Consider the following 12,611-nt stretch of genomic DNA (forward strand, 5'->3'; position numbering starts at 1 on the left):
AGGCGTCAGCTGAATGACATGTAATGTGTACGTTTGATAAAACAAGTCGAGAAAAGCATGGAAGACAACACACACAGAGGGAAAGCAACTTCATTCTTTGCTCGGAAAGACTATATATCTTCAGATATATATGATTTATTTATGATTTGAATGTTGTGCTTTGCTGCTTTAACCTCTCAAATGGCCACCCTGGAAGGCAACGTAATACAACTCTCACACACACTTGAAAGTTAAAGCCACTTTGCAGTGTGTACAAATACACTCACGCCAAATAGGACATGTAATGAGCATAAAACACCCCATAATTCACACTGACTGTCTCTGCCGTTGACTCTGACCCTGTCCATCTGTCTCCCTATGACCGTGGGTCTTTCTTCAACTTTGTGATGCCCTCTCTTTCTGTGAGTATGTCGTCCAAAGTGGAGTGTGCGTCTCAGACCGATCGTGTCAACTAGTCTAAGTGTTAGCGCGAGGAACGTGTGTGTGTGTGTCTCTCTCTCAGTGTTTCTGGAAGGCTTTTGATGAAGAGTTTTAACACAAACTGTTTGTACGCGCTGTCGTCTATGTTGATGTCTGAGTATCTGTGGTTTTATGTTGTTATGTGTTTTTTTCTCCACCTCCATCTTCAGCAATTCTGTGTTTCAGAGTGTGATGAAAGATACATGAACTGTTGATGACAGTCTAATGGTGTGGTTGATGCTTCATTCTTCTTCTTTCCTGAGGGAAAGGTATTTTTTCTCTAGAGGCGCGACATTAGTCGTCGGTCTTGCTCGTCATTTGATCCTTTTTCATTCTCTCTTTGCTCTCTCTTTTCAAACTGCTATTTCACACTCTGCACCCATAGTTTGCTTTTATAAGATGGTTTACAGAAATGATATGAACTGATTTAAAAAAAAAAATCAGATTTAAAGGCCATTACAAAGACATTTTGATTGAATTAAATGAATATCCTCCAATGACATCATCACCTCCTTTTTTAAGACCATTTTAGTGTTTCAAATTAAATAGAAATTATGAAGTTAGCAAGGCAGAAACAATCCATGCATAAACACTATTAATGCATCTTCTAACATCAAATGAGTTATATAGAGGATCATCTCAGGTACGTTAAGGAAGAGGTATATTTCTGCAATTTTGTGACAGTAGCCGAGGCAAAGACAAAGACAATTCAGTCCAAAAGGAGCGGACTCGAGACAGGACTCAAGTGCTGCAGCCCTGCCACATGACACATTCAGAGGTTATGCAGAGGTCAAAAATTGAGTTTCATTGAATGAGCTGCTAATATGTGAATGAGTGCCTCTGCCGCATCATTATTTAAAAGTCTTTGGCATTTCCGAGTTCTGATAGTAACACAATAATATTCTATTTTTCAATCATCAAAGTACTATTATTACTATCGGTTGATACTTTTAGAATATGTTGAAATAAAAATATGATGTGTAATAATATACATTAATATACATCTGAGAGAGATATATTATATATTTCAAAGAAGCACAATATGATGGTTTTCAACACTTTCTGAGAAATTGCCAGAAATTGCACGGCCACACTCACTATTTTTCTCCTCCTGCCAGCTGTCCCTTTTTTCCCCCCTTCTTCCATCTCTCACTTTTCTTATGTCACCAACATTATTAACAACTCCATCCTGTCTCCTCTCCTACGCACTCACCTCTCTCCACTACCCGGACACCTCCTTCCTTCACTCCTAGATTTTCTCTAGCAGGTCATTGTCACCTTTCTCGCCTCCCGCGATCTGCCTTCAAGGCATTTTTTTCTCACCGGCGCAATATATTCTCTGCTAGGTGGAGACCTTCAAGCGTCTTGTGGTACCTTGGATGAAGGGGGGCTCGATGACAATATAGACTGGGAGGAGGAGCGCGAGATGGAGAAGCTGGCATGTGAAGGAGACGACTTTGTACCTCCCAAAATCATGGTATTAGATGAACATTGAACGTCATATTTAATAATCATACTTAAGGCTGACAGGTTGACGAGGGAAATCATTTTTAGGATGGTCAAAGTCAAAGCCAGGTGCTTTGACTTTGACCATCAGCCAAGATTTATCCTGAAGTATATATCAAGTGCCCAAAATACAATAAAACTAACTACTATCTTTCTTTAGACCTCTAAAGGCTCATTTCTTTGAAAAAAAATGTGGATGCAGGTTTTCTGCTTAAACAAAAACAATGTCCTAACCTAAATGGATTTGGTGGATTGTCCCTTTAACAATGTAAATGTCATTTGTTGCAGCTAATCAGTAATAAACTGGGCACAATAAAGATGGTAGTTTTAGGAAACACTTACTTGAGGATTGACATATTTAGGTTAAAATAGCCTAATCTTAGTAAAGGTAAATTTAGATCCAGATGAGGTATTTTAAATGCACCTGATGTATACCGTGTTGCTGCGAATAGTATATACTACTGTGCATTCCCTGCAGGCACAAGTGTGTGATGGAGTTGCTATTTTACTGTTTCCTCTAATTTCTCTCTAACTGCAGTTCTCTCCCTTTTCTCTCCACTTTGCTCCAATTTCTCTGGCTTTCATTTCCTCACACCCCATTAAATGCATCATACCTGTCCTTCGGTGTCCGCTTCACCTTCAGCTGATCTCCTCCAAAGTCCCAAAGGCAGAGTACGTTCCCACTATAATTCGCAGGGATGACCCCTCCATCATCCCCATCCTCTACGTGAGTTGAGACATTGATTGACACGTGTGCATGACAACCCTTCAACATACAAACCTGCTAATTGTTTTTACATTACGAAGCCTGACCATTTTGCTTCATCTGATCTTTTACCACAGGACCACGAACATGCAACGTTTGATGATATTTTGGGTGAGTAAATAGTCCTTTTACAGTTCTAGTGAGTAGGTGTTATAATATTGAATAATACAGTAGAAAAGATTTTAAAATGATGACCTCTTCAAAATACAACTTTGATTGGGCTTAATCAGGCATTTCATCCACAACCAGTTACAGTGTTGCAAAAGTACAAGATTACATTGTGATATTATTTTAAATTAGTTTTTAAATTCTGAAAATGATGAGAAGAGACAAACTCCCATTTTGGGAGATTCTAAAGAGGACAAACTCTGCATTGAATGAAGCCGACACAGAGTTTGTGAGAGGATGTCCATGAATAACTCACAGATTTTATGTTTCTATTTTACTTTCTTTCATTGGCCTGTTCATTTTGCTGTGACATTTTTTTAACTACACAATGTTGAATTTAATTCAAACTTAATCTTACATTAGAGTTGCTTTATCGTTACACCTGAACTTGAACTCAACCTCCAGTATTTCTAAATTCATCGCTCACACTGGTTCTCGGTCCCTTTACTTCACATCAGTCACATAAATCAGATGCTTTTTTTCTGTCCCTCAAAGAGGAAATAGAAAAGAAGCTCACAGCTTACAGGAGAGGAAGCAAGTTCTGGAGGATGCTCATTTTTTGTCAGGTGAGGAACCAGCAAACTGAATCAAAGTTTACTAGTTGTATTTTTCGTACATTCTAGGTTTTATTTGGGATGTATGTGATCATGTGTTTCATAGACTCACATTAGTAGCACGTGTTTCCCTCTTGTATGCGTTTCTCAGGGAGGCCCCGGTCACTTGTATTTACTGAAGAACAAAGTGGCAACTTTTGCTAAGGTGGAAAAGGAGGAGGACATGAGCCAGTAAGTATGTGTTCCATCGGCTCCGTTATGTCCAACACCACACTTCACACGCCCCACGTCTCACAAAGCATTGAAACGGGATGATGCTTTAAATGTTATCGAGTAAGAGAAAAGGGTATTAAGAAAACTGCTCTTTCCTTGAGCTATTTATTCTACCAGTCATAGGAGGAAGGGCTCAGTCAGATATCTTGATTAAAGGAAACTGGTTAATTCCCAAAGAAATCCGGATTTTTATTTGAGGTTTTCAAAGGGTTAAAAGATTCATGTCAGTCGTTCTGGGTCCCGCAGCGAGACCAGTTGAGAACCACTGGTCTATATGGTATTTACAGAATGTGAATGCCATCTCTTGGAATGCCCCCAGACTTGATTTCAATCAAAGTTGGATGATTCAACACTGTCATTTAAATGAGCACAATCTACTACCTTTCATAGTGAGGAATCTCTCCCAAGGGGAACATCTTAAATAGGTGATGTTTGTTTTCAATATAAAAACATAAAGGCTCACAGACTTTTCCAGCAGTGCATCAGAAAAAAAGAGCAGCAGTGACATTCTGTGTTTTGTCAAATCGGACCGATGCAATCAGTGTCTTTTGTTCTCAGGTTCTGGAGGAGGCTCAGTCGCTTCATGAGTAAAATCAACCCAGAACCCAACATTATCCACATAATGGGATGCTATGTGCTGGGCAACCCCAACGGAGAGAAGGTACGAGGGCACCGACACAAAAAGACACACACAAACTCGTCAGCTCAAGCACAAAAAATCTACATGGCAAGTCTGTATCCCAAATTGAATGGAAGACCGTGAACACAATTGCTTTGCAGTATACAAGCAGGTGTTGTGCAATAAATATGGGGCGGTAAAAACTAATGGAAAAAATTCCTAGGCCGGGGGGGGGGAACCATCGAAAACCGCCACGCAAGAGTAGAAATCCAATTCCAGGCCTCTGTTAAGTCGCATGTACAACATTTTAGTGCCACACAAACCAATTTCATAACATGAGATGGTAAATATGAAGTATTTTTTATCGTTTAGGTGAACACTCCCACCCCTGCTCTTGCCCCTCATGCCCCGCTTGCCTGCATCTGCTTTCAGATTTACTCTCACTGTGTGCGATATTCACTATGTTCTCCTCCTCCTCCTCCTCCTCCTCCTCCTCCTCCTCCTCCTCCTCCTCCTCCTCCTCCTCCTCCTCCTCCTCCTCCTCCTCCTCCTCCTCCTCCTCCTCCTCCTCCTCCTCCTCCTCCTCCTCCTCCTCCTCCTCCTCCTCTCTCCCAATCCACACATCTGACTTTCATCTCACTCTGTGTGACGTTAGAGCTGAAGAGCACACGTGGAGTGCTGCTGCACCGCTCTCTACCTAAAGAGAAGTTTTAAAAAACACTTACATACATAAAAACAAAGGAGCTGGCAGAAACAGCCTCAGTGGCATAGAGTGGATCTCCCTGGGGTTGATGGACAGTCTGCACGTCAGTGATATCTCCACCCAGACAGACAAGACACATGCATTTGTCCAAACAAAGCTTGAATGTTTGCTTTTTTTTTCCATGACTCTCCTCTCAGCTTGGGTTTCGGCTCATTCCACTTTTAAAGATTAGATTTGATTGTTGCCATATGCTCCACGCCTTAAATCTAAAGTAAATGAATGGACTCCCGTGGACTGTCGGGAAGTATCTATGTGCTGAATCCTCCTGTGTAGGTGAAAGCAAGTCACACGTCAAGTCTCTTAATGTGTACTTCTACACACACCAGCATGTTCAAATGCTAAGTGGGACTTTATAAAATTGTGCGGGAAGGGTTTTAATCTCAAAATATATGAATTATATATAAGCTCATGAATATTTCTATGGAGTTTTAATAGAGTGGGTGGTTAAATGAATAGGAATAGGAAAAACATATTTGATTAATAACATTAAATTATATCATGATTATGTTTTTTTTTTAATGATAGTTATCTCTCTGATAATGTCTTGCATTGTTTAAGTGATATGAATCAGGGTCCTGCTGCTCTTTGATTACTGGAAAAACACAGTTATGACACCTCAAGGTGAAACGTGGAGACGCACAACAGAAAGGAAACTTCCCCACTGGCAGCACATTATTTGAGATCTGCTATTTGCCTCCAGCTCTCTCTGCACTACAAACAGGCCACGTCCCCTCAACCACTCTCCTCCACATCTGTCATGTAGCCATCTTCTTTCATCTTTTTCAAAGGACTGCAAACACCAGGAATGAAAGCTTAATTTCTTCACCACCTCCATTTAAAACATTATAAACTGAAAGACAAAAGCGCGGTTGGCCTTTGATTGCTCTGACAGCGGAGGTATCCGGATCCCTCGTGACTAAATTCCAGAGGAATCAGTGAGCTTCAACTTTCAATATGCAGAGCATCACGTGAGAAGTAGAACTTTATAGTTTATAAAAATGCAGCGCAGTGACGATGCAGACATGCATCCAGGCCGCCTTGGACCCGTTCATGCGAGTCAGCCGTCTCTCTTGTTAAGTATCGAGGATCTTGTCTGCTGTGCAGCTCATATACACTTCACCGATGAGACAGAGAATGGTGCAGGTACCACCGGCTTTGGGATCAAAGAAGGTTTTTGTAGCACATCTACACTTCAGTCCATGATCCGTCTGCATTTTTTGCCTATCCAACCACCCATAATACCAAAGCTCTACCATGATATGATAGTGAGAGAAACCTCAACCAGAAGGTGGAACCTGTTTTCTCAGCGTTCCATTTCAGGCCGAGCAGATTTCATATTAGAAAACCGCCTGCAGGAGTACAAATGCTTGGAATTTCATCTACAATTACAAAAAAAAAAGTGTTGATTCGAATCTTCCCTCTTTTAATTTCCTGAACATGGGACTCTTCGCTGATAAAAATGGCCGTGAACGGGGTCCTACTCTCTGCCTTTTACAAGCTGGGCTGTTTCATGGAAAGGCAGGGCGGTGATACGAAGACAAGCAGGGAAATGAACACCTCTGCACTTCATGCTCCCACCTAATTTACTGCCCTCCCTGTTACCGGCTTAGGACAAGCGTCCATATATCTCTTTGGCAGTAATGAGCTGGATTTGTTGCCTTTCTTGTGTGCGTTTCTATATGTGTATGTGCGTTCTGCGCCCCCCCCCCCCCCCCCCGCTGCTTGTGTTTCCAAGTGCAGTAGGATTAATTGCGGATTGTTTTCTTATCTCGGCCCAACAGCTGTTCCAGAAACTGAAGAATCTGATGAGGCCTTATTCTGTTGAGTTTGAGTCGCCGCTGGAGCTGTCTGCTCAGGGTGAGTCGGAGCAAACACTCCCAAACACGCAGATCACACACACACACACACACGCACTGATTCACGCGTGCATTTACACACGAGGTGACCCAGAAAAAAAGGGTCTGTTTGAATTAACGTTAACATATGGAATTTACTCAAATCAGCAGTTCCCCAATTTAGAAATATAAGGATTTCAGCCGCATGTCACATGCTGCTTCGTTCTCATCCCTCACCCTATCCCACCCTAACCTGGTGATTTAATTTTTTCTATGCGACTGATGAAAGTCATATGGGCTTCACACCATTCCATGAACAATGCCCACCACACAGGAGGGAGTGATCATTTCATTTTGCACTCTGCCCCTCTTTAGCTGAAGGTGAGGGTAGAGACGCACAGTACTTTCACACCATTCTAAGCCTGTTCTCAGTTACAGGAACATCTGGAAACATTTTTTTTAAAACCCAGACTCTCTTCTTTAGTCCTTCACTTTAATTAAAAATCTTCCTTGTTATTTGTGTGTCCATTAGAGTTCCAAAGCTCTCATCCAAATAGCTCAAAAACTTCCGTAGTGTATTTGAAAATATTTGTTGCAGCTGTTGCAATACAGTATCTGCTTATTGTATCTTAAGGGGTTGAGAAAAATCATGGTCTGGGTATACATTTTGCTTCTTTAACACTTAATTCAAACTTTTTCCTGTCTCATTTACCAATCAAGGCAAAGAGGTGATTGAGATGTACTTCGACTTCCGCCTCTACCGGCTTTGGAAGACACGGCAGCACTCCAAACTCTTGGAATATGAGGAATTTTTGTGACGAAAACACATACATAATGGGTGCAGCGGAGTCCTACAATGAAAATAAAACACATCCAATAACTGAACATTGCTCAACTTTAGTGCTCGACCCTTCAACTCAATAAAAACAGCCATGCCTGAGTTCATCCTGGAGAGGACTGGGAGGGGCAGAAGGAAGGATGACAGGCTGGACGAGGTGGCTGAAGTCAAACTAAATTATGCTGTGCCTCCACTCCTCTTCATTTTCAGAGAAAGGATCAAAAACGAAACGAAAAAAAGGGCAGAAAAATAAATAAAGAGACAACTGGACTTTCCCTGTCTTAGTCCCTGACTTTGATTTCCTCTTGGAAAAAAAGCAAAAGGGAAATACTAAATTAAATGTGTAAAAAACAAATATCATTTTAGTCACACCTTAGTTGCAAAGAAACGCCTTGCGGCGGATGCGCTTCAGAAGGAGGCTCATTGTGCCATGAGGTGGTTCTGCGCTTTGACCGGACCTCTCAACATGATCTCAGAGCCCTGAGACGACTATACACGTACATAAATAATCCATAAGTCAATGTGTGTATATATCACATGAATATATTAGCATAGCTTTAGTCATGCAAATAATACATGAGAATAATAATGCATAATTTATTTTTTATGTGCATTCTTGTGCAGTTTCATATGAAAATACTTGGAATAACTCAGGTTTTAGCCATGAAGTAATGAATCTGTTTGTCTATTCTATCAAGATATTGTAATCTTCATCGCCATTGCTTGGAATGAATGTCTTATCTTTTCATGTATCTTAAGTTTAAGAAATCCAGCTTCATGTTTTGATAAAAAAAAAAAAAAGAGGAGAAAAGGAAGAAAAAAAGTTCTGATTTGGTGTGTGAGTGTGTGCGTGTTTGGATGTCTTTTTCATGTCAAACGAGAAAAAAAAATCATAAAAATATGTCGTGTGTATTTCCTCTTTCTGCTCTTGTGTTGAAGCAAAAATAATGGTTATCACCTCCACCCCCCCCCCCCATTTTCTCTCTGTCACATACACGCCAAGACTGTCTCACGTGCTTAATGATGTCAAGAGGGATGCAACAGGCATCCGAGTGCTCCTGCCACTTTGCAGCAGGTTCAGGCCACTTAGTCGGCCCCTGTCACCGTCTCCAGCTGCTCTCACTATCTGCCAAACTCTATTAATGGCAGCCAAAGAGCTTCCGCCACCGCTAAACTTCACTGGGCCGCGATCCAGTCTGAGGGCCGGAGTCCTCCGAATTAAATAGATCTGCCAGGGGTTTAAGCTGTTAACAGCCATCCGCTGCCCCGGGCCAGATGTTGGCTAGTTAAAAAAAAAAAAAAGAGAAAGAGTGAGTCGCACCACCTGAGTGACCTGAGCCGTCTCACATAGAATAAGCAGCGTGTGTGAGTCACAGCAACCACTGGCCACCCCAAATCTAACGCAGGCTGCTGCAGCAGAGCGCAAGATCGACAGCGGACCAACGCATAGCGACGCACGCGACTGATCGCATGGCCCTCCGGGAGGAGGTGATCAGCCTTTAATAAGGACTCAAGTTTGCTTTAGGTCACAAAGCACTCAAAGCACCAAAAGGTCTTAGCATTTCATTTTTTGGCGCGGATATGTTTACGGACAAGGTTGAAAATGAGCCAAGATTAAATGTGTCGACCCGAGAAACGAGCGGTTTCCGGGTTGTTGTGCCAACGGAGTGCTGCAATCCCACTTTTTTTTTGGCACGTGAGCTGTCATTTTTCAAATGTGGCAGCCGCGCAAGGAGATGTCACGCCATCATGCCTCAGAGCTGAATGTCTGCGAAACACGCTGCCGCTTGTGTGTTAAACCGGTCATTTGTCTGCAGAGCTTTAAGAGAGCATGTAGAAAAAGATGTAACACGCGTTCACAGGCAGATAGAGATACCCTTCTCCTGTGGATGGGAAATGCGTTCCCCGTTTGTCATCATTTGTGCAGATGTGTTAATATTTGTGCAGGCTTTTTGTGTTGAAGTCAACCAGTCTCACTGGAGTGCTCTTTATCTCTCCACTAGCGGACCTCGGGTTTCTATTTGCTTTTGACCTCTTTCTGACATTGCAGTGTTGGCCTTCAGTTTGTCTGGCACCAAAAAGTGCTCTCTCAGCCTGAGTCACGCAGTACATGTTTTCCCTCCAGATTTAAAACCCAGAACTCGGAGAACCTGTCATATCTTTGAGCCATTTTAATTCCAGCAAGAAGTATTAAGCTGCCGAATCCTTAAAGATGTTGCCCTCAACAGCTGCTTAATGGAATATTATTTTTCTCTGAACTTGTCACCACCGTATATTTTCAGATCAGAAACATGGACACTGGTTAAGTTAAAGCAAAGCATTTACGTGATGGATTTAGTCAATTCAGAAAGTGTTGTTCTCATGCCATAGAAAACATCACACCAAATGTCATATCCAGTCTATAAAGGAATTACTGGTAACTAATCCTCTGTTTGAATTCACTGGGCTGAAATGACTGTGATGTGAAGAGCACTCTGACTCAGGAGCTTGAGAGAGCTTCCTTGTTTTCTTCTTCAGCAAAAGAAAAAAAGAATTACTGGAAATCTAATTAAAGATGCAAATGTGTCTACTGGTCTCTCTGTGTAGTATTTCTTGCCTTTCATCTAATTACACTCATTGGGGGGGAAAGGGGGATATACGTCTCTAAGATCAAACCTTTGATCAAAGTCTAAATGTTCATTTTAAATGACCACAACTTCACCAAACAGATGCCCACCTCCAGGCAGGTCTACATCCCTATTTCATGTTTTAGAGAACTTCTCACTCAGGTTTCATGCAAAGTGCTCCGGTTCGATTCCCGTTAACCTCTCATTAGAAACCATACGTGTGCCAGTGCCGTGCAAGAGGTAAGATTTCCACTTGAAGTGGACTGTGGTCATTATGAGAAGCTTAGACACAAATTAACAGCCCAGCCTCTATGCCGTCTATACGAATACACTAGATGTAGCCGTATGGAGGAGAGATGTATCGTGTGTTAAAAAAGGGGGTTTAACGTGCAGATTTCCAGTGCCAGTGCCGAGTCGGAAGCACAAGGAGACGGGATAAGTAGACATGAACAACACGTATCTTCAATTATTTCGTCTTTGCTGCAACTCACTATTGAAAAATACAGATAAGGGCGTCCTGATACGCAGAAAGTAGTGAGGTGCCTTATCTCCTCGTCCCAGAAACGTCTCAATCCCTAATCTCCATGCACCTGCCTTTCATGCACTCTGCCTCGTGTACCATCGCTTCCTTTTTCTTTTCTCCACTCAAAGAAGAATTAGCATCGAGTTTGATATGCAAAACACAGCTTGCAAATATCACCGGAGCGTGTTAATATTCAACCACAGTGCATTCAGAACAGTCCACAGACTGCCTTGAATGTCTAGGAGCTTTGTTAAGATCACATTTAACAAACTTCCTTTCCAGCGCTCTCTTGTATGTGGCAGACACAAACATTTCAAGACTTTCAAAAACTTTTTTCAAAACGTATTAGCGTCCGTGTAAAGAGAAAAGTGTTGAACTGCATATAATCACAGACAGCCGATGGATGACGTTTCTCAAGGTCAAAAAGCATCTCTGCATTGCACCCCCTGTGGCTGCAGACAGCAGAGTGCATGAAGGGGCCGGGCCTGAACAGTGATGAAGAGGACATTAGGACGTGTGTTGATATTTGTATCTGCATTCTCCAGCAGCAGAGGAAATATACAGATTCCTTACTTGAGCAGACGTGGTTTCATTAAAGTTAAGTCAACAATACATTCATGCTGTGAGGCAAGAAGGTTCTGGATTCTTGCGGCCGTAAACTCAAAGTCAAACTAAACTAAATCAAATGAGCGTTTAAAGAATTGCAATATTCAAAACGACCCACCAATCAGCACTTCGTTGTTTCTCGTTCTTTCCTAAAAGCAGATCTATCCGTAAAGTAGATCTATCCGTAAAGTAGAGATAATTATGCGTTAAATGTTGGGGCCATGGGGACTCCTGGTGGGGGGTTACTGACGAGTAAAGAGAGGGAACTTAGTATTCAGATGACATGTCTGACATTTTGCATCACTCTGACACACAGAAGAGAGAAGGGATAAAAAAAACTTCCAATTCAAAACCAGAGTGAGAGTGACACGCGGCAGCCGCTGCGTGGGGCCTTTCAACCCCAGAGCGGTTATACCGCTGCAGGTGCACTTCGGTCTGCATCAGTCTTACCTTGGATGAGACTCAAAAAATTGAAAGTTTATATAAGAAAATGGCTTTGCGTGATATCAACAGGTGAGCGGCAGTACGTAGTGCAGCTCAGCACGGCAGCAGCATACACCGCCGAGCGGGAGATGGGGTGATTATGAAGAGCAGCAGAGCCATCTTTCTCTCAGCTGAACGGGAGGAAGAGATCTGGAGTCGGATGTCTGACAACGGCCACGATGAGTTCCATCAGGGATGTGTAAGAGGGCCTCGGAGGCAAAAGGCAAAACAACCAGGGCTGCAGGTGAAGCCGATTCAGCACAGAACACTCAAACAACGATGAAACTCCAAGCGGAGTGTCAACATTTCGCACACAATCCAAATCAGCATCATGAAAGAGCTATTTGCAAAACAACAAACATGATGATATAGAGCTGATCCACTCCAAGGAAAGTGCATCGGACAGACAGGGAAACAGACTAATACTAGTATTCTTACTGACAAAAATCCCCAACAACAAGGATTAAATAAAAGACGAATAAATAATAATATAACATAATTTGAAAACACAAGTAAAGCAATGATGTAGCAAACGCACAGCAGCCCTGTCAGATGTGAGGGGAAGTTTTCACTTATCCTGTTTAGCTGGTTTGTGGTCCTGCACGTCCCACG

The 12,611-nt window shown here is 42.2% G+C and overlaps 1 protein-coding gene across 1 annotated transcript in view; it reads left to right on the forward strand.

Annotated features, from left to right (window-relative positions):
- Positions 1–8,841, forward strand: part of nsmfa (NMDA receptor synaptonuclear signaling and neuronal migration factor a) — a 28,690-nt gene extending 19,849 nt beyond the window's left edge. Inside the window, 8 exon segments of the mRNA XM_062558823.1 lie at positions 1,806–1,936; positions 2,609–2,692; positions 2,809–2,842; positions 3,395–3,465; positions 3,605–3,684; positions 4,285–4,387; positions 6,890–6,965; positions 7,664–8,841. Coding sequence (XP_062414807.1) covers positions 1,806–1,936; positions 2,609–2,692; positions 2,809–2,842; positions 3,395–3,465; positions 3,605–3,684; positions 4,285–4,387; positions 6,890–6,965; positions 7,664–7,761 — 677 coding nt within the window. The 3' untranslated portion in view covers positions 7,762–8,841.
- The last annotated feature ends 3,770 nt before the right edge of the window (positions 8,842–12,611 follow it).

The sequence above is a fragment of the Pungitius pungitius genome, chromosome 18 (assembly GCF_949316345.1).
Source record: "Pungitius pungitius chromosome 18, fPunPun2.1, whole genome shotgun sequence".
NCBI lineage: Eukaryota > Metazoa > Chordata > Actinopteri > Perciformes > Gasterosteidae > Pungitius > Pungitius pungitius.